This window comes from Silurus aristotelis (genome assembly GCF_946808225.1).
Source record: "Silurus aristotelis genome assembly, chromosome: 1".
Classification (NCBI taxonomy): domain Eukaryota; kingdom Metazoa; phylum Chordata; class Actinopteri; order Siluriformes; family Siluridae; genus Silurus; species Silurus aristotelis.
In genome coordinates, this window is record NC_139574.1 from 36022919 (window position 1) to 36048790 (window position 25872).

The 25872-nt window shown below is 40.1% G+C and overlaps 2 protein-coding genes and 1 long non-coding RNA gene across 4 annotated transcripts in view; all 3 read left to right on the top strand.

The window, feature by feature from the left end:
* The window catches only part of LOC310725592, a 118085-nt gene that overhangs the window by 42872 nt on the left and 49341 nt on the right, over nt 1–25872 (top strand). The gene's annotated exons all lie outside the window — the stretch shown is intronic.
* On the top strand, nt 1254–14790 carry LOC310724045 (uncharacterized protein). Of its 2 annotated transcripts, none has more exons than XM_083537807.1 (3): nt 1254–2308; nt 9665–10087; nt 10539–14790. In XM_083537807.1, the coding sequence occupies exons 1-3, from the start codon at nt 2068–2070 to the stop codon at nt 11321–11323; spliced, it is 1449 nt and encodes a 482-aa protein (XP_083393933.1). In that variant the 5' UTR covers nt 1254–2067; the 3' UTR covers nt 11324–14790. The 2 variants fall into 2 exon arrangements, with proteins under 2 accessions (XP_083393933.1, XP_083393932.1); XM_083537806.1 differs by having other exon boundaries at nt 1255–2308; nt 10533–14790.
* LOC310726674 (uncharacterized protein) lies at nt 18189–25764 on the top strand. Its single transcript, XM_083542428.1, has 2 exons — nt 18189–18602; nt 20684–25764. The coding sequence occupies exons 1-2, from the start codon at nt 18236–18238 to the stop codon at nt 24364–24366; spliced, it is 4050 nt and encodes a 1349-aa protein (XP_083398554.1). The 5' UTR covers nt 18189–18235; the 3' UTR covers nt 24367–25764.

Genomic DNA, 25872 nt, shown 5'->3' on the forward strand with positions numbered 1-25872 from the left:
CTGCTACTACTCTTTTCCACCCACTCCACCCTGCCTGCACTCTTTTCTTCACTTCTTTAAAACACTCTCCATTACTTTGCACTGTTGACCCCAGGTACCTGAACTCCTCCACCTTCTCCACCTCTTCTTCCACCTCTCCCTGTAAACGCACCACTTCCTCATACAATACCACAATTCGGCACCCTGTCGTATGCTTTCTCTAGATACACAAATACACAATGCAACTCCTTCTGACCTTCTCTTTACTTCTCCATCAACATTCTAAAAGCAAATAATGCATCTGTGGTGCTCTTCCTCGGCATGAAACCATACTTTGCTCACAGATGGACACCTCCTCTCTCAGCCTGGCTTCTTTTTCTTTGCTTTCACCACATCCCTCTTTACCTGCTGCTGCATCTCCTTGTACTCCTGCCTACTTTTCTCATCACTCTGTCAATCCCAATTCTGTTTTGCAATCTCTTTCCCCTTATGCTCTCCTGCACTTCCTCATTCCACCACCACATCTCTTTGTCTTTCTTTCTATTTCCAGATGTCACACCAAGTACCTTTCTAGCTGTCTCCCTTATCACTCCTGCAGTAGTTTCCCAATCATCCAGCACCTCTTTATCACCACCGAGCCCCTGTCTGACCTCTTCCCTGAACCTCACACTACACTCTTCCTCCTTTAGTTTCCACCATCTTATTCTTCTTTCAGTCTTCACTCTCCTCCTCTTCTTCACATTCAAAACCATCCTACAGACCACCATCCGATGCTGCCTAGCTACACTGTCCCCTGCCAACACCTAACAGTCTCCAATCTCCTTCAGGTTGCATCTCCTTCATAGAACATATTCCACCTGTGTGCACCTTCTTCCACTTATATGTCACCCTATGATCCTCCTTCTTCTTAAAATACGTATTCACCACTGCCATTTCCATTCTTTTAGCAAAATCTACCACCATCTGCCCTTCCACATTCCTCTCCTTAAGGCCATACCTACCCATCACCTCCTCATCACCTCACGCCTCTCAACCATCCAGTCCTGCAATGTTTTCCAAAAAAAGACTTAGACATATCACATTTATTAAATATATGTTCTGTATCTTCATATAAACATGTGCATACATAACAAAGGCACATTTTTTTTTTTTTTTTTTTTTGCCTTGGGAAGAAAAATTTTAGATAGGCCGTTCTGAAATTTTTAACTATTTATATATATATTTTTGTTTTTTATTTTTAGCAAATGTGTGATCTAATTAATTACTAACTAATTTTTTCCGACGAGCTGTCAGGGCTGGCGTGACGTCATATTCCGGCGACAGCTCTCCGTCTGTGTACATGTAGAGCCCCAAACGATTTTCAACATAGACTTTGCGTTTTTAAGGTAGAATTTAAAACCAAATACATTCTGTGAGTTATGAACTATCGGCACGGAAGTGAGAGACGACCTCGCTTATCCAGACAGTAAGGGATTGTAGCCAGTCAGCGGTGTTCATTTGGCAAGTACAAGCTCTGCTACGGTCGCTAGCTAGCAGTGAGCTTAGCTCCTGTATACCGGATGTCCATGCATTGCGGATGTTGGTGCAGAATAAATGAGCAGTGATGCGACAGATTCAACACTGGCATTGATTTGATTCCGTTTTGAAGTGTTTCTCAGGCTGATTTTTGCTGTTTGTTGGTTCTGATTTTAAATTTTTATTTATTTATGTATATTTTGGTTTATGAGCTAATATTTTACTCCTTATTTCCAGATCGGTTTCCATCAGATCTGTCCATTATATCACATGCCTATTTTTTAAATATAACATTTTTCATGTTAAAAAAATTAATATCAGTTCTGAGAGAGGATCGCACTGATTTTTCAGTCTAATATATATTTTTCTAGTATGTCTGTGCATTTCCAATTGGTCCACTTATGTTGAAAGACAACCTGTGTCCTGTATATCAGGGAACAGTTTTCTCTTCAGCTTCACTTCCATAGCGTTGTCACCCAAGGTAGGAGCATTGGGGCGTGCCATGCCCTGTGCACGCTGGGTGAACCCCAGTCATGACTAAGTGTGTGAATGGCGCTCCACTGCCTGTGACCCATGAGTGAATATTATGAGGAGGGCGGGTTGCTGTACGAGCGCTCGCCTCCCATGCACATTAAAGTGGAGTCGCCTGAAGGGGCCTTCGGGGGTCGTGTCTCGGAGGACGGCTTCCCACGCGAAGACGACGACTCCGAGGGCAGCTGCGATCACGCCGGTCTGCCTTTCAACGTCGTGGTCGTGCATCCCAACATTGTTGCTCCAGGAGTGGCTTCTGATGAAATGATACCCATTCAACAAAGTAAGCTGCACCTAGTCAATCATTCGAGTGCTTTGAAGCTGCCAGTAAGCTTTCTCCATCAGACACGTGACTGCAAGAAAGGCTTCTGCAGACACTAAAACAAAGTTGATTTTGTTTAAACCTAGTTTCAGTAGTTGGTACTGGTCCGATTTCGGTGTCGGTGACAGTTCGCACGCTGTAAAATCATTTTTTGGTAGTGACTTTGGGTCCAATAGAAAAAAGGAGGACATTGCAGATCTTCTATAGATCGTTTATAACAGTGTAGCAGAGACTAAATGAATACATTATGTACTTTGGGTTCATCTGCAAGTACCCTGAACAGTTCCTGGACTCGGGGGAAAAATAGTATAGTGGTGACCACGGTTGCAGAGACTTTTGCTGGGTGTTTTTACAGGTCAACAATTAGGGTGATATTATTGTTTGGATTGTAATCATGGTCACAAACGCCTTTCACCCGAAATGGTCCTTGATGGCCTTCTGCTTCTAGTCAAGTCAAGTTTATTTCTATAGCGCTTTTCACAACAGACATTGTCTCAAAGCAGCTTTACAGAATTGAACAGTTAAGGTGAACGAGTGGATTTGTCTCTGATCAGCAGCCATGGTGACTGTGGCAAGGAAAAACTCCCTTAGATGTTATGAGGAAGAAACCTTGAGAGGAACCAGACTCAAAAGGGGAACCCATCCTCATTTGAGTGATATCAAGAGTGTGATTGTAGTCTTTAAACAATACAGAACACTGGAGAGTGAGAACTAACATGTTAAATTTTCACATTGGAGCAGGAGCTCGTTAAGTGACTTAATTGTGACTTACTATTCCTATTCATTGATATAACCTTGCCTCATCCAGTGAGCTGGAAATCTGGCATGGATGCTGTAAATAAGAAAAATATACCTCTTATATGAAGCTCACTTTGAAGAATGGACAGTTCGTGTTGTACATTATTTACCCAGCCTAGAACAGCTCCAAACGTTTTTGAGTTTTATTATATTACTGTGCATTCAGTGTAGACAATACACCATCACACATTTTGTTCTGGAATTTGGCTTTTATACTGGTTAATTCACTCTGTGACTAGTAATCATCATCATAATGTTAAAACATGGTACAAATAATAACTGAAATAGTTCTGCAATATTGCCGACTGCTGTTGGACTTGAATACCAGGACTGCTGATATTGGGCTCATGCAACACCTTAAGTCTGTTCTTTTTCAGAACAGAAGTCTTGTTTGGTCATGAGCAATGTTTTTTTTTTTTTTTTCCTTCTCCTGGCAACCCTTTCAAACAAATCATATTTGGTGATTTTTCTAATGTTACTGGATCATGAACTTTCACATTTAATGTGCAAACAGGCCTATAGAGTCTGGGATGTAACTTTCGGGTTTTTTGCAGTTACACGGCACATTGCACTTTTGTTGATCTTGGGGTAAATTTACTGGAAAGTCCACCCTTGTTATGATTGGTAACTATCTAGAAGGTTTTTCCACTTTTTCCACTTTTGAATGATGGCATTTAGATTGAAAATGGCCTTCTTACTTTTCCTGGATTGATGGCCTTTAAGAGTCGTTTCTGTAAGATCATTGCTGTTGTCGTTCCTTCTTGGCACTGTGTTAACGCTGATCAATTAATTAGGGGGCATCTGATTAGCAGCACGACTGCTATTTAGCCTGTTAACTCCTATGGAAGCAGTGTAGCTGTACTTAGTTTTTCACAGTGTTAATATGTTGTGGTGTTTATCTGAGATTGTATTTAAATAATTCTCTGATCTGTTTTATTGTGTCCTTGTATGTAAAGCCATTGAATTTGAAGAGAGTGTACTTCTTTACACAACTGTAAGAGCATTCTGAACTGTGGTGAACGCAAAAATATGTGATTCGCGTGGTACAATAAGAGGGTCGTTTTTCTCTTTCTTTCGAGTTTCAGACGTTACGTAATCATTCACTTTGCGTCTTGAAGAAGGAAATGATTCAGCATACAGAAAAGTGTTCTGTTGCGCATTGACTACTATTTGGCGTTTGCATCCGCAATTCATAGTTTTTAACATATTTACATTAGTTAAAAAATAAAAAAAAAATGCTTTTCAAGCATGTTTTCTCAGCACCACCGCTGCCACGTGAACATGACGTATCACAACACTACTGAGACGAGGCGCAGCCTGAGAGTCACATAGAATACAGATTAACATGGCAGAGGTAGAGCTGTAACCTTCTGCACACAGAACAGAGAAAGAACGTCTGGTTTTATTTCTTCTTTTTCTTTCTTTTATTTTTTTTCTTTATCGCACTCTAAAGGCCTGTTTGTTAAAGGGGCCATGCGTTAGAAGTCAGAAGGCACTTAAGTAAATTGACGATTTGCCGTCTGTCTGAACCAAAGGAATGAACGCGGACTATCTGTACTATATTAAATTGCATAGCATCATTTTTTTTTCTTCCATTGAATTGCATCGACATTGGTTTACAGCCTAATAGATGTGCAGCGGTGGTAGCTGCTTCGTATGCATCTTTAATGTATCATATCGTTTGCTATGCATCAAAATGAGAATCGCATCGGCCTCAGTTACAGAGATGCACATCCCTTTTCCACAGCTTACACGTGTGATTATGAAGTGTACCACTCTTGGGTTTATAGTATCCCACCATTATCTATTGAACACACACAAGAGGAAGGAAAGAAACAGTTAAATGTCCAGTCTTGGAATGCTGCATATACAAACAATTAAGTGAATGGGATTAACAGTTGTATAGCTGAAAAGCTAAAATAGTCACTAGGCTTATTGTAGTAGTAACCGCAGATGGATGAAAGTTCGAGGGGAAAATATTTACCCATGTTACTTCGGTGTGATGGTGTGGTTCAGGTTCATTTGTACCCTTAAAGGGAAGAATCACTGCAACTCAATACAAAGTCACTCCGACCGATCGGCTTCATCCCTTTATGCCATCAGCTTAGATAATATCCGCTTGAATTCCAGTCCAGTTCCTGGCTCTTGTAGAATCTATCCAAGCTGTTCAGGTGGCTTGTAATGACCCAAAAGATTTTTGGATTAAATTTTTTTGGTTATTAAAACTGAAGTGTGTGAGATGTATATGATTTATTTTGAGCGTAAGTGGACGAAAAAACTATAATTCTGATGTTGCTGAGGTGACATATGTCACCCTAATGATCCCGTAATAAAAATTTACAGTCAGCTCATATATATATATATATATATATATATATATATATATATATATATATATATATATATATATATATATATATATATAATGTATATATGTATAAAAACACACACACACACAGTGAAACTTGGGTTTCCGAACGCCCTGGTGTACGTTTGTCTTGTTATACGAACATCGCGCTGGTACATTGGTTCTTTGTTTCATTAGATTTTTTTATGTTACAATATACAGTAATAAAACAAATCACTTATAAATGTATTATACCATATTACTGTATATTGTAATGTATTTGTTAATTTTATATGAATATTTACTGGGTCCTGGAACGCATTATCCGATTTTAAAAATATTTCTTATAGGGAAATCCCCTTTGTTATATGTATGATTTAGTTTAATTATACTGATCTGGAATAAATTGCATTTGCATACCGAGGTCCCACTGTGTGTGTGTATGTATATATAATACACTAAACAAAATTATAAACGCAACACTTTTGTTTTTGCCCCCATTTTTCATGAGCTGAACTCAAAGATCTAAGACTTTTTTTATGTACACAAAAGGCCGATTTCTCTCAAATACCAGACGGCATCGAATGTGAGCATTTGCCCACTCAAGTCGGTTATGACGACGAACTGCAGTCAGGTCGAAACCCCGATGAGGACGACGAGCATGCAGATGAGCTTCCCTGAGACGCTTTCTGACGGTTTGCGCAGAAATTCTTTGGTTATGCAAACGGATTGTTGCAGCAGCTGGTCTCAGACAATCTTGGAGGTGAAGATGCTGGATGTGGAGGTCCTGGGCTGGTGTGCTTACATGTGGACTACGGTTGGATGTACTGCCTTTGGAGATGGCTTATGGTAGAGAAATGAACCCAGACAACAGCATGCCAATCGCACACTCCATTGTGCTGTGTGATAAAACTGCGCATTTTAGAGTGGTCTTTTATTGTAGCCAGCCTAAAGCACACCTGTGCAATAATCATGCTGTCTAATCAGGATCTTAATCTGCCACACCACTGAGGTGGATGGATTCTCTTGGCAAAGAAAAAGTGCTCACTAACACAGATTTAGACAGATTTGTAAACAATATTTGAGAGAAATAGGCCTTTTGTGTACATAGAAAAAGTCTTAGATCTTTGAGACCAGCTCATGAAAAATGGGGGCAAAAACAAAAGTGTTGCGTTTATAATTTTGTTCAGTGTGTATATATAAAGCCTCGTGCTGTGAGTGCAAAGAAGGACGATGTTCGGCATAAAACTTCGAGGTGAGAATGAGAGAGAGAATTTTCTGTCTTCTAAGACATGTTTTTGTTCTGTAAGAAGGAAGCTAGCGATGTTGCTCAGCAGTTTTATTTTTATTGCGGAATTTGTCTCATCGTAAAAGTTGTAACGTCGCTTACCAAGAGAACTCATGACGGCAGGCTAGTAATTACCATGAGCTCTTTGCGTGTCCCTGTTGTAGTATTTCAGGGTCAGGGGTATTTGGTGAGAGCGAAGGACCTGGGGCAGCTGCCAGTTTTGGTGTTTATATCTCTCGCTATTGCATACTCAGTGCAATATTTTGGAAAACGAATACATATAATAAAATATTTCCAGAACAAAGCTCGGGTAAGGAATGATACAGCCGGAGTGTTGGACTTCTGACCATCATAGCAATAAGTGCTTGTTAAAAAAAAAAAAGGCTCTTCTGAATATTCTGTCGATAATCAAGTCAGTAATAGTCTTTTATTTTAACCGTCAGTCTTTTTATTACTGTAGGTAAATTGTTTGTGATAAAACGGAGTAAACACTAAAGCACGCAGCGCCGGTCCTCCTCCACATCCCGGATCTGATCTGTCGATCCCATGACCTGGTGAATTCCCAAAATTATTGTCTTTATTGTCTGTAGAGTGTGACTGTCACAGAGCTGAAATACGACCACGAAGATTGCAAAACATTACAGTCTGAAGCCATTGTAAAAACCCAGCCTCTTCGTGGCTTATTGACTCAGTATATGGGTCTTTAGTCATTTTAATCAGGTTTGCTGTAAAACTACAGAGTCTGTCGCAAAAATTGGATTGCACCTAGGTTTTTGAGAGACACATGCATCTTCCTTTTGTTTCTATGCTAAAAAATAGTTTATTTAGCATTATGAAGATTAACTTTGACCAAACAAATGTACAGATGTTAAGCTTTCTAAACCTCCCTTAGCGTGAATAACAGCTTAATGCACAGTTTGTTTCTCCAAAGATGTTCTTCACTAGATGGAGATTTCTTGGAGATGGAGATGCATGCTTTGGGTCATCGTCTTAGCTTCAGTTCAGACGGAATTGCATGGCGTTGAAGTATGGGATGGTAGCCATGTTGGTTCAGTGTTTCTTTTATTCCATTCTATTTTATGAAGCGTTCACCTCCATGTTTAAATATGGGTGTGATGCTGGTCTGCTTACATCTTTACTCTTGCATGTTGTTCTATCAGAGCCAAAAGACTCAAATGTCACATTTGATCTTATTTGTCCAATCAACTTTCTTTTCAGTCACTGTGCACTTTTTGTGTGTATTTGCACTTTTCCCCAGTTTGTTGCATAAAAACAAAAGGAACATGCATGTGTCTCAGAAACCATAACAGATTAGGTGTTTACACACTTTTAACACGGTGTATACAGTTTTGAATATATTACCAGGTTTACCCAGATGGACAAAGATTCTACTGGCAGCTTTAAAGACTGGTGGTCAGATATGGCTACTACAAGGTCTTACATTTGTTTGCAGTGGTTTTTCAAGGTGTGCTTTTTTAAATAATTTTTTCATTTTATGTCCTATTTATTAATTATTTATTAACCAAATTTGCATTTTGTCCCCCCTACAATTTTTTTTATTATATACTGGATTAATACAAATTATGTATTTGCAAAACAGCCAAAAAAAAGTTTTGTACCATATTTAAAAAAAAAAATTCCCCATATTTACACTTTTTTTCCCCCAATATATTTATTTTTCTTTACGGTCTGCGTATGTTGCGTTCATCTGTTTGTTTGTTTTTTTTTTATTCAAAATCAAAGTATGAATGATGTCTTTTTGTTTCTTCTTTTTTTTATTATTATTTAATAGTAAAGCAAGGTCCCCTGGTGGTCTAGTGGTTAAGATGCAGCGCTCCCACCGCTGCGACCCGGGTTCGATTCCCGGTCAGGGAACCATCCCCAGCCACTCTTAGTGCCGGTCCCAAGCCCGGATAAATTGGGGAGGGTTGCGTTAGGAAGGGCATCCAGCGTAAAACATGTGCCAAATCAAACGTGCGGAGGATCCGCTGTGGCGACCCCTAACGGGAGAAGCTGAAAGAAAGTTTTTATTTAATAGTAAAGCAGAACAAGGAGGTAACAGCTTTCTCTTGTTTCTGAACACACAAGAAAAAGAGAAAATTACTTTTAAAATGAACTCTTAATCACACAGTGTAGAACCCCAATCTTACAATACCAAATATGATCAGTGCTCTTTAGTACAGAATATTTCCAATGTAACATCCTATCCTGGGAGCCAAATGGACCTTAGGGTGATTTTTCTCAGAGATCGCAGACAATCTAATAGAAAATGGTGAGGGGCGGGGTGAGGTGTGGTGGTTCTGCAACGAGCGTGTGAAGATGTCCTGCATGGCATAACATCGTTAAGATGAGGACATGTGTTAGACTCCCATTTCCTGCTACTCTCATTGCTTTTGAAAAACAGGTAGCGCTCCATATGAACTTCTCGGAGCGAAGCCAGAATGTTGGATGAATCCACTAATGGATTATTTGCTGGTAGCCGATCAATTTTACTTACCCAAATAACTCAAAAAATGAGATGGCAAGAAACGAAATGAGGAAAAAATGTTTTAAAATTGTCAATTTTTTCATCATTTTGTTTTTTATTTTCGAAACATAAAAACGAATGAACGCAACACAGACCATTTCCCTAGAATCCCTTTTTTTTCTTTTAGATATGTGCACTTACTAACTACTAACCTGCACATCACCATTTGCTGATCTGATTATATTTTTTTTGTAAAATGACAGTAAAAGTCCAGCTCTAATGGTGAATTTCTATGTATGTAGGGACTCTATTTTCCTAACTGTCATGGTAACTGTTTACTCTCAGCTCACTGCCTGTTTTGTAAAAATAATGGCAGTCTATAGCAACATGTTTAATAAGTTTGCCTTTCACCATCAGACAGAGGTGTTTCAGCAGCACTGGCTTCAGGGGGTGCAGGGAAAAGGAAGAGTAGGTTTAGCGGTGCTGAGCTGGAGGTGCTGGTCTCTGAAGTAACCCGGTGCGAAGGGGAATTGTTCGGCCCGGCCGGCAGACTCAGGCGGCGTGAGAGAGAGCGAATATGGGCCGGAATCTTGGAGCGTGTGAACGCTGTTTCCCGAGTCCCACGCACCCTTCGGGAAGTAAAGAAACGTTGGGACGACCTGAAGAGGCGCAACGGTGGAAAGCTGGCAGACGCGAGGTTCCGCTCATGGCTTCCTTCCAGTAGAGGGAGTGCAGTTCTGGGAGGGCCTAGCCAGTTGAGCCCCAGGTTTCACCAAACCCGACAAAAATTGAGTACAAGGGGAAAGGCCAGTTTCACCTGTTTGTCTGACACTGATCCAGGTGAGGAAGGTTAACCCCTTGCATGAAAAATTAGAATTGAATTGTTCACATTGTTGCTTTTTTCTTTTCCAGCATAGTAGTTTGTATGTTTTTCCCCCCTCTAGTGTAATAACATGAACATTGGTGTACCTTTTGGAAATGGTTCACTGTATTTTGACCCATCAATGTTGTTTGTTCTAAAAAATCAATAGACAAACAAATTCTCTTGCAGAGAACAACAGGACATCTTGATTCAATATTTCTAAGTGAATTCATTCATCTTCAGTAGCAGGGACTAGTGCTGCAGAAATGCTACCAATGCCACGCCTCATTATGTAGAAACAAATGATAGAACATTTGGAATAAGTCGTTCACGACAATTGTTTCTGTTCAAGTGCATTGGCATGTCACGTGGAAAGTTACACATTTCGGGAGAAACATATAACTGAGATTGCTTTTGTTTCAGTTACAGGAGGAGACGGTTCTGAGAGAGATGGCTTTGAAAAAGAGGACGAGTCTCATGAGCAGGACGGTGATGAAGGAACCAATTGCGACGGTGTTGATAACAGCATGGACGACAAACTGGGATTAGGCCTCGGGTTAGGAATAGTTCCGGCCGCGACGTCTGAACGCTGGCTTCCTCCTTCGCCGCTCTATAGCGCCCCCTTCCTGAACGGTACTCCTCAGCCAAGCCCAGAACCATCACTTGGAGCTCATCACGGCCCCGTTGATCCTCCTCCTTCGCGCACTTCCTGGCTGGAGGATGAACTCCGGGGACTCGGTGAAGCAGCTGTGCAGCTTGGGGATCGCCTCGAGCAGAACTTGAGGGAGTTCGGAGAAGGTTTCAGACGCGACATGCGAACACTCGTGGCCTCACAGGAGGCTCTGACAATCAGCTTGCAGCAAAATAATTTGCTCTTGCAAAGACTTCTGGGCCTTCTGGAAATGCAGCAGCAGCAGCAAATGCAGCCTCCGCAGCACCAAATTCCCCATCACCAGCTTTCGCAGCGATCGTCTCAAGAGCATTTGCAGCATCAGCAGCAACCAAATGATCTCCCACAGCAAATTTTATCCCAAGAGCTCGAACAACAAATCCCACAAAATGCAAGTGAACAAATATCAATGGCTGCTACGTCTGTTCCGCTACCCCCGGATATTTTAGATGGTACTTCCCAGCCTGAATCAGCTACTGAGATGAACGTCCAGAGGCCATGTCGAGGAAGACCAGGAGACCACAGACGGAAGCGAAGACATTAGAGATGTAAATTGTTCTGAAATGCTGTTTGTTTCTACAGAGGTTTTATATGAAGGTGGGCAGTAGAGTACGGAAAAGTCTTGCCATATAAAAACATTTTGCCTGTTGAAAATATTAATGATGATAAATCAATGGGTTATTCTGTGTTAAATAGCTGTGGATTTGTTCAGAATTCGTTTGCAGAGCACCGCATGGGATGGCGTCTTTTTTTTTTTTTTTTTTTTTTTTTTACTGTAAAAAAAAAAAGGGGCTGGGATTGGGAACTTGTGTGATAAAAGATTCACAAACGATAGACATGGTAAAGGAAGAGGTATAGTTACAGAACTGGGATGTGACGTATGGCTAACTGGGTTGGGGTTTTATAGTTTTACATGACGTTCCTCTATTTTATTCAGTTATTATCCAGTTTATTAGGAACACTTGCACCTCCATGCGTTTATCACATCAGGCAATCATGTGCCATCAGAACAGTGTATAAAAGCAGGCAGATACGAGTCAACAGCTTCAGTTACTGTTCCTATAGATTAGAAAGGGGCAAAAAAACTTGATCTCTGTGACCTTAAGCAGGTTTACGCCGTAAAATGTCTGGTTTGAGTATTTCAGAACCTGCTGATCTTTTAGGATTTTCACACACGAACGTTTCCAGAGTTTTCTCAGAAAAGTAAGAGAACAAAAAAACATCGCAGGTGCAGAGGGTCTGCAGGTTGAATCTCTTTTTGATTATGGAATTAAGAGTTAAATGACCAGACTGCTCTGTAGTACATCATTATAATTTTCTACTGTGGAGAAGACTACACGAAGGTCTACTTCTAGAAGAAGCATCTGAATTATTCAAGTCTGGTGAAAGTGTTTGACTGTCCAATTACTGTTCTGTAAATCCGTGCCCACCATAGCTTTAGATACCTGCTTTTGACTGACCAGAGTGGAACCCAGTGTGATGATCTTCAGTTTCCTATCTTTCTTAAGGTTTGATTTATTGTGCATGCTCACCATGGCTGAATATCTGAGCTCCTTTGTCTCCTCCAACCTCTTTTAGCAAAAAAGGTGTTTCCACTCACAAAACTGTTGTTTTCCTAAATCTTTTGGACGTTTTACATCTTTCTTCATAAAGAGGTTGCTGTGTGTGAAAATCCTACAAGCAGTTTCTGAAATACTCCGACCAGCAGCATTGGCACCAACAACCATGCCACAGTGATCAAGCTTTTCAAACAGGTCCTTGACCTGCATCTGCCGTATCTTGTGCACTGCACTGCTGCCAAATGTCTTCTTTTAGAGATTTGCAAGTGTTCCTAATAAAGTGGGCAGTTAAATTAATCCCAATTTGACAATGCAATCTCATTGTAAATGTCTCCTTGCAGTTTTTGTTTCCTAAGTCATCAACTCCTTGCTAGTTGTTTGGCATTAGTGTTGCCCCTATGGGACTGGTTCTGACAAATCTCACACTAAAAGCTGCTGCAGAGGATGAACCTTTTTTTTTTTTTTTTTTTTTTTTGGAAAAAAACAATCTGAAATCACTTTTTTAAATAGTAGGGGAATAGTTATATTTGATATGTAATATTATATCAAGCTATAAGAATAAACTGTAGCTGTAGAATCTGTGAATCAGCTGTTGACCATCGGCAGGCTGACGTAGGTCTCATTTATCAAACTGGATACAAACTATGAAGCCTATCAAAGGTCACATGTTTTTTTAGAGACATGTGCTTGTTCCATTTGTTTATATGCAACAAACTAGATATTTTAACAGTACAAAGATTTGTACAGATGTTGGATGTGGTGACTGGGCAGGCCATTTCATGATAAAGAACACTTTAGACAACTGTTCGCGCTCTAAATAACGCTTACAGAGCTTGGGCTCGTGGACTTCAGGTCATTGTCTTGTTGTACGGTGAAGTTGGCTCCAGTTAGCTGCAGTCTATACAGAATTGCATGGTGTTGAATTATGGAATGGTAGCCATATTGCTTCAGTATTCCTTTCACTTAGAATAAGACTCCAAAAACCATTGAGTTTCCACCAATCATCTTCCAGTCTTTCACTGTCCAGGTCTTGTGTGGTTTTTGCCTTTTGTCTGGTTTGTTGCATAGAAACAAGAGGAACATGCACGAGTCTCAAAAACCATAAACCTTTAACAGAAAATATATAATTTTTTGTTCGTAGGTTGCCTTGAACACACACATCAGTGCCATGACCACTTGAGGGAAAAGGTTTCTAAATCTGTCTGGTATTTTATTTATTTTTTTAATTGATAGTATTATGAAAAGATTTGAACATTTATAAGTGGACAGTATAAACTGGATTTGCTGTCAGTTATTTTGAACATCGGTCTAGCCTCGCTTAAATGGCCTACAAGCGATGGCAGGAAATGCAGTCAATTCGCTGCCAGCGGTTTCCAAAATTTGGAGAACAGATGTCTAGTGCTTGGGTTAAAGTACAGAAAACATTGGGTCGCATGTCGCCTCTTGCCAGTTCGTGAGTAATGTAGAGTAGTGTAACCAGGGTGAATAGTGGGATGACAGAAAAACATTTATATTTTTATATGACATATTTATAAAACCATCAAGTCTTTATGAGAAGGAAGAATGTTGATGTATGCGAGTAGGAAAGTGAACCGTTCAGAGCTCAAAGCTTTTATGGTCCTCCAGTATCAGTATTTATTTGATATTATTTTTTGCTTCACAATCCTATGGGTCTTTTTTATGCAAATCGGGTTTTAACTTGAAGGTTTTGTTTTCTATATTTAAATTATTTCATTTCCACCCTTGGAGATTCTTTTCATCCAAGTAACATTTCCAAAAGCAAATATTTTGAATATTAAACTGTTGTTGCCACTTCAGATACTTATGAAGTATATATAATATGTTAGTTTCCTGCAGGCTATTTGACATGGAATAACCCTAATTCCATTCTATATCTTCGCCAACGTATTTTAAACATATACTTAGCACTTTCTTTTTTCCATTTCAATTTCACCACTTCCAACCTGTATTCATTCAGCCTTGTGTTCATTTTATGATCGAGATGTTACACAAGTTCTGATGGTTGTGCTTGGGCACTTATAGTTGCTTTATTTGTTTTGTTTTCAGAGACCAGATGTGAATTTGTGGTGTTGAAGGATATTTGTACTGTTTGCTGTTTCTTTTAAGTGCTCTATAAAGAGTGCACTGTTAGATTTAAAGGAAATAAAATGAATAACCACTTTACTATATTCTCTGCATGCAGTGCAATGTAGATTCAATAGATTGGTGAATATATTTTGTATATTTATAGCCCCGTCGTGTAAATAAGAGAGATCTTTACCGGGAAAAAAATACGTCTGGATGTAAACCTGGATTAAAGGGGATGTCAGCTAGTTGAAGTAGCTTGTCCCTTAAAGCAATATACTGTATTTTAAACATTGAAATAATGTTTCAGAGGAACATATATATTAAAAGACACTGTTATCTGCTATATTAAATACCTTACAAGTCATCCGGTGTGAACGTTTGCATTGTATGTAAAATATTTACTGGGGGTCAAAAGTTTCAATTCTTTAAATTCTTTACATTCTTCCAGCACGAGGTTGCCAACAATCATGATTACCATGATTTTAAAAAATTGCAGCGATGTTCCCTGCAACAAACCAGGTAATTAAATGGTATGTTTTACTTTGACCAAACAAATATATAAATGCATAGATGTTCCTGTTTATTTTTATTGAAAAATCCTCCCTTAGCATGAATAACAGCTTTACACACTCTTGGCATTCGGACATTTTGTTTCTCTCAACGGCTGAAATACTTTGCCGCGCCTCTTGTAAAACAATGGTTGGAGATTTACTTTCTGACCTTGCAATTCAGTTCATCCCAGTAAAATTAGAATATCATTAAAAAGTTCAATACAAAAAGTGAAACGCGTATATTACATAGATTCATCATACACATGATATATGGTCAATGTTTTTATTTCTTTTATAAGACCAATAAAAAAAAAAAAATTAGTGAATTGTTAGCCTTTTGAAAATTATGCTAATTTACTGTATATGTACTAAATATTTGGTAGGGGCTCCTTTTGCTTTAATTACTGCCTCAATTCGTCATGGCATGGAGGTGATCAGTCTGTGGCTCAGCTGAGGTGGTATGGAAGCCCAGGTTTCTATCTGCATTTTTTTTGGTCTCTAGATTCTCTATAGGGTTCAGGTCTGGTGAGTTTGCTGGCCAGTTAAACACACCAACACCATGGTCATTTAACCAACTTTTGGTGCTTTTGCAAGTATGGGCAAATCCTGCTGGAAAATGAAATCAGCATCTCCAAAAAAGCTGGTCAGCAGAGAGAAGCATGAAGTGCTCTAAAACTTCCTGCTAGACGGCTGTGCTGACCTTGGACTTGATAAGACACAGTGGACCAACACCAGCAGATGACATGACTCCCCAAACCTCCACTGACTGTGCAAACTTTACACTGGACCTCAAGCACCTTGGATTCTGTGCCTCTCCTCTCGTCTTCCATCTTAAATGAGCTGATTAGAATGTGACACCACGAGTCTCCAATATTGAATTTTTCACAATATTCAAATTTTCTGAGATACTGAATTTTGGTTTTTCATTAGCTGTAAGCCATAATTACAAAACTAAAAGAAATAAACACTTATAAAATATATCAGTCTGTGTTTAATGAATCTATATAATATACAAGTTTCACTGTTTATATTGACTTAGAATAAATTAACTTTTTTATGATATTCTAATTTATCGAGATGCACCTGCATGCTTCGGCTCGTCTTATGTGGAGGAAGTTATTCCAGATGGAATTGCATGGTGTTGAAGTATGGAGTGGTAGCCATTTAGGTTCAGTATTCCTTTAATCCAGAATAAGCCTCCAACTCCAAATCATTAAATCATTATTGCTTTGAGACTCTAGCAATGAATAAATCTACACTGGTATGCAAGATTTAAAACTTCTAAATATAACTCTTGAATTCTACAAAGCAAACTTGGAAAGTGCTTATTAAAGTGTTTCAGGAAGAGGTATGTCTTCAACAGTCGTTTGAAGATAGCCAGGGACTCCACTGTACGGACATCCAGGGGAAGATCAAAACTTGACTGTTTTCCTAATACCTTCAGTAGTGCCGGTTCACTGACTTTTTAATATATTTCGATATTTTAATATCTTTTTTCCATCAATATGTTTTCAGTTATTCCCAATAGTCTATTCTTTCATTTTATTCAGGAGCTTTTCTCTTAGTTGCTCTGCTTCCAGGAGTGTATGTTTATGTTAGAGTTTCTATCCAATCATTTTTTTTAGCCATCATATGTTTCCAGGGTAAAAAAAAATCTTCAATCAATATTGCGTACAACTGTAGCTTCATGAAGCTGTTGCTGTAACCAATCATATTTCAAGTTGGCAACAATGGGGCCATCTAGCAGGCATACAACAACATCAACAATTTCACTTGCTTTGATTTGAATGGTCAGAGAGCGCAGTATTCAGAGCTAGCAAACCGCACAAGCTAAAATATTTTAGTGTGAATTTAATCGTTGTTGTTTTTTTTCATTCCACAACAGTTGTCAGAGGAGAAGAAATTTATTTGGTCACAGATACACTTACAAGACCATTTTCAAGGTGGACTTTACAAGAGAAGCTGGACATCATGAGAAAAGGTTGTTCAAAACAGTTTGAAACAGTTGTTAAGTTTTTTTTTTTTTAAATAAACCATTTATACTTTTGTGTTTTCTTTCCCATAGAATTTGCACAAAAACACACCATTTAGGGTGTAAGTATGGGCACCAGGGTGCAAATGGGGACATTTAAACTGTGTTTGTGTTTAGTATTGATGGTTTCAATAGCAGTAGTGTTAAAATTATAGTATTAAGAGGTGGTTTGATTCAGGTAGGAGACAACCAGGGGTGATTATAGAGTTTTTTAATGAGGAGGCACAGGGGGGGGGGGGGGGGGGGGGTCCGATGGGAAAAGTCATTTGCCCTAACACAAGTGGCATGACATAAAAATGGCACTGGACTTTCTTTTTATAAATAATAAATATAATAATATAACATATAACAAATAAACCATAATAATTGTTCTTAACTGCACTGTACTGCAACTACTCATCTTCTTGAAGAAACCTTGAATGTATTGCTGCTGTGCCTAACTTTGTTTCCATTTCCATTTTTTCCCACAAAATTCTGTATAAAAATGAACAAACCTCTAACTTAATCAACATTACACAAATGGTATATTTATTAGCCATATTTTCATCTGATTAAAGACAAAAACATGTAAATGTGAAGCTGTTTTTGGACATTGCAAAGGAAAATACAAAAACTTTGTTTATTCAATACAAACAGGTATTTACTATTCTACATCTTAAAAATCCAAATGTCAGAACGCTAGCATTATTAAATCCCAAGATTTTAGCGTTTACCAAGTTACTGCAGACTATTTGGGAAAGTGGTTGTGCCTTTAATCTGTGTACCAAGAGGAAGAACCACCTAAGCACAAACTTTAAGGAGCTTTCAACATACGTTATTGTATTTATATATTTATTATATGTAGAAGAATGAACCGATTTCATGACGCATTGCTTCAGTTCTCAAGCATCTTCATGGAATGAGTCAGTGACAATTTGAAAAAATAGTTATCCAAGTTGATGTGAGTATAATACTTGTGACTTGGCTGGAGTTTTGCATTACTTTTCCTTAATAAAATATTGCGTAATGAAATCGAGCATAATTTGGAGACCCCAACCCTAACCCCTGGAGACAACTGAAGGCTCAGAGGTGAACATCGTGTACTCCAGGACAGCAGGGGGCGGTCGCGGGACTGGCCACCGTACCTTGTGAAGGAGGGGTGGTGTGTGTGTGTGTGTGTGTGTGTGTGTTTGAGTGTGTGTTTGAGTGACGTCAGACGAGTGAGACGGGGTAGATTACAGTAGAATATGGCCGCTGTACGGCCTGAACCTGAAGAAAGCCTTGACAAGCCGTGCAGCAACAGTGATTTAGTGGAAGATGGACCCCAGGGTAGTGTGGATGATGCTCCTGAGGCGGAGGAGGATTTATTTCAAGGCAACGCCGATACAAAGGAAGTGCAGGAGTCTGCAGAGGGACTGAACCGTTCTGCCGATCATGGTGGCTTTACACGAAACGGAGAATCAAACCGTGAATGTGACTCAGCAGCGCCCGGGACACGTGCTCCCGAACCCGAGGATGAGGTTTCCCGGGATGGGGAACCTGGACACATTCGGTCCGAGTCAGAGGAACAGCTGGATTCGAGGACATGCAACGTCCCAGGGAAAGAAAGCACAGGTGAGTAGGAGTTCGCCTGCTGCAATCATATGTTGATTTATTGTAATCCAGGAACTGAAGCTCGGTCCACAAATATAATAAAACACCCCAAACCTGAAAAAGAAAGCTTCTTGCAATTGGACTGTTGTTTGTCCTGTTTACAATCAGAACTGGACTGCTTCGTTCAGCACCATGGACACATCGGACAGCACTAGGGATGCTGCTTAGGGACGGGCGATACCATTTGTGCTCTTTCCGATCCGGTATCCAAGTATAATGCAATACCGATATCATCCATACCGATATCGGTACCAAGGATTTTTGAAAGCCGTTATTATTCATTAATAATTATGACCAAACTTCTCATTTAATTTATTCCCTAATAATTATTGGTCATGAAAATAGACCAAATGTCTTTTTTGTTACATTCAAAAAGCATTTAACTTATCATTTATTTTAAATAAGGCTGTCAGTCGGTTAAAATATTTAATCACATGATCGAATCAAACTTCATCTGACATTTTTTTTTAGCTATATGTACCTTGAATTAATCGTTTTCGAGTTTTTAATACTTTTATCAACATGGGCATGGACAAATATGGATGCTTTATGCAAATGATTTATGTGCATTATTAGTGAAACCAGACTCAACATAGAGCATGAAGACAAAATATACTTGTAAATGTTTTAAATAAGTTATGGATGTTTTCAATTACGTAAATCATCAAAACACCAAACAGAACTTTTGCTATGTTTCCACACGGATTGTTTTAATTACCGGATGTGTGCATCACATGACATAATATACAGTAGGTGGGCTGGAGTGTTTACTTTTCATTAAATGTCTGCCCAGTCACCACACCTAACTCCTAATGAACTTCAACTAGTAAAGAACACCATGGCAAAGTATTTCAGTTAAATGTTTGGAGAAACGAACTTTCTGAATGCTCAGTGTGTGTATGAATATGAGAGTGAGGCGTTGGGGGATTGTCCTCCTCAGTGGTATCTCAGTGCTTAAGGGTCTGGATTACCGATTGGAAGGTCAGGGGTTCAAGCAGTCTTGAGCCCTCGAGCAAGGTTCTTAACCCTCTGTGCTCCAGGGGGCGCTATATCATGGCTGACCCTGCACTCTGACCCCAGCTTTTTAACATCACTGGGATATGTGAAGAAAGAATTTCAATGTGCTGTAATGTACATGTGAATAGAAAAAATGCCCCTTTTTTATCTATAAAATGTAACTCAACTCACCATAATGCAGAATCAGTGGGGGCTTAATTTAACGGTGCATTAAAAAAAAAACATACAACTTGCATACTGCAAAAGTCAATAAAATTTAAATAGGTGATTTCTGATTAATAGAATTCATCACTACACAGTTCTTTTTGTTGTCTGTTTACAGTGAACTGTGCCAGGTGAATTACTGATAAGTAGGTAGGTAGCAATTAGCAATGCCAGTCCATTTTGCTGTACACTGAAGACATTTGGGTATATGATCAAATGCAACCAAATAGTTAAGCTTAAAATAATGTAGGTAACTGTCTGTTCCAATACGTTTACACACCAATAGATTGGGTGCTGTACCACCAAATATGTCTTGTTAAACACATCTGGGAATAAATGCATTCAATTCTGATTTATCATCTCCTATTGGTTTAATTCAAACCCAAAAGTACTGAGCATATAAGAAAAAAATGGCCTTGCAGTCCCAGAATTTTTGGAGGTGACTGTAAATGCAGAAAAAAGAAACAGCATCTGCTTATTAAGTGTCAGAAAAAGTATTTAAGCAGATGTAAACTAAGTAAGCAGTTTCTTTTTTTTTTATATATACAGGAAAACCACATGCAATATGCAAACGGTAAAAAAAAAAAAAAAACAGTTGCAAGCAATTGAGATGCTGCAAAAGAAATCTGTTTTGTGTGAAGGTGTATTAATCTGTATGTGCGATATACCCTTTTATATATTGATAAATCCATTTTTCTCTTTTTTGTAAAATGCATGTGTAGGTGAGACACATTTCTTTGTTTATGTGAATGAATGATTCAGATATACATGATCATCAGGCATCCTGAGGAAAATAAATATCATTATGTTTTTTTGCACAGGGCATGAACTTCATCAGGGAACACCAGAGGAGCGGACAACAGAAGATCTTGGCATAGAAACTGGGAGTACTGTAGGACATGATGATGTTTTAGCACAAGATGAGGAGGAAGAACTGACAGATCGAAGTGTGGACATGGAGGGTGACAGTGACTCTAAGGAGGGCGAAGAGGAAAATGGAGAGGACATTTCAGAAGAAGAAGAAGAAGAGGAGCCCAGAGCTGAATTGGGTGGCAAAGAAGCTGAAGAAGGTGATGACCGGGGGCCAGTTGATGAGGAAGAGTGCCATGAAGCCGACATCGTTGACAAGCAGCGGAAAACCCGCCTGAACTGCCGCGACTGCGGGAAGTGTTTCACTCGACGAGAGACATACGACCTGCATCGCCACTTCCACATGCATCAAAATGAGCAGGCTTCTCTGACCTGCAAAGAATGTGGCCTCACTTTTCAGCATCGCAGCAGCCTCATCAAGCACCGCAGTGAGCACAAACAAAACTGTATGCCAGATCTAACGTCCGTCTCTTATAAACAGTCTCAACTAAGAGAGTTCAGGGAGGAAAAGATATTCGAATGTGATCATTGCGGTGACTGTTTTGCATCTCTGATCCGATTCAAGCTCCATGCCTGCCAGCAGAATCTGGAAAAGCCTTACCGCTGCCCCTTGTGCCGCAAGGAGTTTCAATATAGAGTGTCCATCAATGCTCACATGCAAAGCCATTCATTAGAATGTCCCTACAGGTGTCTCGAGTGCAACAAGGGCTTTCAGTGTGCCGTTACACTGCACATCCATCAGCGCTCCCATGCCGCTCTTAAACCTTACGAATGCCCTGATTGCGGCATGGTCTTTAGGCACCGCTCGTTCATGGACGACCATCGGCGCAAACACACTGAAGAAAGGCCACACCGATGCAGCATATGTGGTAAGACCTTCAAATATGGCAGCCTTTTGCAACAGCACCAGTACCTTCACACTGGCCAGAAGCCATACCGGTGCACAGAATGTGGGAAGAGATTTGCATTTGCACAGAATATGCGTGCACACTGTCGCCAACACAAGAAACTCACGTGTCCCGATGGTTTCGAGGGAGCTGTTGCGGAAAATACCGAAATGGCCAATGGTACCAGTCTGGGATCTATAGGAAAGGAGAACACGAATACAAACACAGAGCACCAACGCAACTGTCCACTATGTCCTCAGCTCTTTTACAAAGCAGCTGACTTAAGGGCCCATATACTGACACATGAGGCAGAATATGAACAATTGAGTAACGGGAAAACTAATTACAAAGTGTACTCCTGCCCCAGTTGTAGTTTACAGTTCTTTGATGAATCTACCCTACAGTCGCATGCCTTGAGTCATCAGGTTATAGCAACTCCATTAAAGAGAGAGGTTCTCAGTGTAGCAAGCTCAGCTAGCACTGATAACATTTCAGCAGATGGGGACTGGGAAGAGCAGTCAGAAAAAAAACCTTTGAGGTGCAAAGACTGCGGCAAAAGCTTCCGTTACCGTTCTGTTCTAGAGCTTCACATGCGCATTCACAACAGGGGCTACCAGTGCCACGTATGTAAAAAGTCCTTTCGATTTAGCAGCTATTTACAGCAGCACTTGATCATCCATTCCGGCAAAAAGCCATACAAGTGCCCTGACTGTGGAAAAGACTTTGCATTTCTTCAGAACATGAAGACTCACCAGAGACTGCATCAACAGAAACCATTCCGCTGCACACAGTGTCGCAAGGGCTACAGCGATGAGAGTCAACTGCAGCGCCACATGCTTTGCCACTCGGGAGACAAGCCTCACAAGTGTCACATCTGCAACAAGAGTTTCGGTTTAGCGTATCTCCTTCGCGACCATCTGAACACCCACACTGGGGAGAGGCCACATCGCTGCCAAGAGTGTCATAAATCGTTCCCCTGGCTCAGCAGTCTCCTTGTCCATCAGAAAATACATGCACGAAAACGTCAAGGGGCAAGCCAGTCCAACTCGTCACCTGTGGGTTCGCAAAGAGGGAGGACAAGTGCTGTTGGAAGGGGCAGAAGAGGCAGTAGATGGGTTTCAAGAATGGGAGGAAATGTGGACAGGGCAATGCAACTGCAACAGGTGCCTTTCACCAATCAGCTTTTGCAAGGTTCGGTGCAGAACTTGTTGGGCCAAGAGTCGAACGCTTTTGATTCCGATAAGAATGAGCAAACTCTAATGCCTCTTCAGTTGCAACAACAATGGCAAATTCAAATTCACTCACAGCTACAGCAGTCTAAATGGGTAGCTGATGGACAGGCTAGTAATTTCAGGCACCAGTGGCAAACAGTAACACATCTCAAACCTATCTTACCCAAACCGGGCGGACTTTCCAAGATTGTATCTCAACAGCAGAGTCCTGGCTGGTCTGTGGTGGCCCCATCAGGTAAGCGTGGCGCAACTCGCAAACAGCTTCCAGAGAACTGCACAGCACAAACCAACTGCAAAACAACATCCACAAGCACATCAGCCCCTACTAGCGGTGGGACCGATGGCCCATCCAAGGGTGAAGCAAAGGTGCAGCAACAACTGTCATCAACTCCAAAGTCACCAGGCACTGCTGAGGGTTCTTTGTCATTGGATACAAAGCCAGGTTCACCAGTGTCAAACACTCAGAATTCTCCCAACCATGGGTTAAATGTTCAAGGCCAACAGTTAGTACAGTGCCCAGTCTCTGATTTAGCCCCAAACACTAATCTGGCACTCGGTTCATCAGGAAAGGAAAATGTAATTACTTTAAGCTTAAAACCAGCAGCAGGTACACAGCAGGTTAACACAGAATCCAATCCGTTTGAGCAACCACAATCGCAACCGTCGTCTACTCTAGCCAGCGCATCAATTTCAACACAAACAAAGCAACATTCAGAAGCGGCAGATAACTGCGCAGCTCCAAAAAGCGGTAACCCTTTGAATATTGTAACTCCTCTTGAAAGGCCTAAGAGTGTAAACTCGCAAGAAAAGCCCACGAATGAAACAGGGGCTCAGCACCCGCAGCTTCATATAATATCAACATCTTCACAACAGCAGCATCAGCAATTGCAGCTGGTCTTGCAGCCCTCACAGCAAATTCAGCTTTTGCAGCAGACGATGCAGCAGATGCAACCCGAACAATTGCAGCTTCTTCAGCAACAGCAGTTTCATCAGCCCCAAACAAATCCATTAGGGTCAGTCAGTGTTCAGTTCGGAACAACTCCTTTTTCCAATGGCAACGGAAATGCAGTGTTTGGCTTCCAGACCACTCCAGTTGTTTCCCAAGCTCTAATACATGGACCGGTGCAGCAGGGGTCACAGCAGCAATCCCCTCTAGTTTCTGCCCCTCAAATCCTTCTTAATCAGGCTGCTCCTTTTATTACCTCACCGCTCCCTCTGGCACCTCCTCTTTCTTTGCCAGGTCCTCATCCCATCCGTTCTGTAGCAGGGCAACTTCCAGGGTCAGCACCTCAGAACATATTTTTCACTCCAACAGCCATAGTGAATGAGAGACCAGTAATACCACAGGCTTTGTCCTCAACTCCTGTAGTACAGCAAACAGAACCAAGCAAAGTTGTCGGTCAGATTTCGTTTGCCGCAGATCATCAGTTTCGCTGCATGATCTGCGGCTGCACTTTACCTGGAGAAGTAGAATTACAGGTGCACTATATGCAACATGTCCAAGGTGAGGTCTGAAATTTTTATTTTTTTAAGCACGTCACTCTATACCCTGGCTGTTATTGTGCCAACTGGACTGTTGTATACGATGATTGTTGACTCATTTTCTCAATTCTGAATTTCACCTCGTTTTCTGACCATACGAGATGTGACGTGACCATCAGCACTTAAGCAGTTAACGAAAAACGACATGAACAGGTTCAAATGCTTAACTGAGTTTATTTCACTTTGCAGCAAATGAATCACCCATGTTGGAGTTTTTATTTGTATTTTCTCCTTCAGTGTTCAGATGTTAGACGATGGTTTTCCCATCTGAGGCAAGTTTAATGCTTATCCCAACCCAGGCTAATGTTCGCAACCTGTAATGACACATCGTGCTTATTCATCAAAGTTGCATAGAAACAATTGCAGACTGTGCAGACTGTCACCTGCACACCTGATTCATGAAACTGTCCCACTACATTCCACGAGACGTTACTTTGTTTTGTTTTTTTAAACGAAAACCCAGTTTGTGTAGGTTTTGAGAAATTGAACCGTTAAATGTAAAGGATTTAACAGGCACTATAAATGGAAAGTTAAAGAAAATGAAAAGTTCATTGAAGCCCGTTTAAGCTTTTGTCTGAAATTGGTCTAAATAAAAACCAAAGTCAGAATCATGTATTATACCAAACAGTTTTCCAACCTCACCTACTGGAGTGTTAATTGAAGTTTACCTTTTAGAGTAAATCAAGTTACATTGAATTAGCTTTATTTATATACATGAGCCAAGTATTCACCCTGAACAAAAAAACATATTTATTTTACTTTTAAGCACAAAAAATAAATAAATAAAAAACACTAAGACACTGACTACTGAAATTAATAAAACCACGCCTGACATTTTTGGCTCTTTTATACAAAGTATAACGTAATGAGCTCTAAAAGTGCACAATCATATTTAACGTGTCTTTGAATATTTCGCCTTCCGAGACGCTACATTCAGCCAGAACAGAGGTTTCTGTGGCCTTTTCAACATAAATGTGCAAATAAATTTTGATATCACTCGTGATGTTTTGGTTATCGATGACACACATTGTAGGTCGTCCTCAAATGTACACATCCCGGCCAAGAGATGATCGGACATTTGCGTACGTTTTTTTTTACATGCAACTTTAATGAATAAGGGCCATTATGTGTACTTGTATGTTCACATCAGTTTTTCTTTTTTTTTGTTTTGTTTAAACTGTACAGCATTACGTGTCAAATCTCTGAAACAGTAAACTGATATTATTGTGTAAGACCTGTATTTGTAAGTTACAATGGCAAACACAGGAGGAAAAATATTACTAGGACCTTTCCATGTAAGATCACTGAAAGTTATCTGTCTACCTCCGTCTGTAGTTTTACAGTCAATAAATCTGATTTGGAATTGATCATGTTGATGTTTTAAGTGTCTATGATTAGAATACAGAACCTATTAAACCCTTTTTAGCTAACAGTCGTTCAATTGATATGTTGCTCATATTAACTACTCAAAGTCATTTT

Excerpts from the sequence above, each read along its gene's own strand:
- LOC310724045 (XM_083537806.1), top strand. The coding sequence starts at position 2,068 with ATGAGTGAATATTATGAGGAGGGCGGGTTGCTGTACGAGCGCTCGCCT. Across the intron at positions 2,309-9,664 it reads AATGATACCCATTCAACAAA|ACAGAGGTGTTTCAGCAGCA; the intron begins GTAAGCTGCACC and ends TTTCACCATCAG. Across the intron at positions 10,088-10,532 it reads TTTGTCTGACACTGATCCAG|TTACAGGAGGAGACGGTTCT; the intron begins GTGAGGAAGGTT and ends CTTTTGTTTCAG.
- LOC310726674 (XM_083542428.1), top strand. The coding sequence starts at position 18,236 with ATGGCCGCTGTACGGCCTGAACCTGAAGAAAGCCTTGACAAGCCGTGC. Across the intron at positions 18,603-20,683 it reads CCCAGGGAAAGAAAGCACAG|GGCATGAACTTCATCAGGGA; the intron begins GTGAGTAGGAGT and ends TTTTTTGCACAG.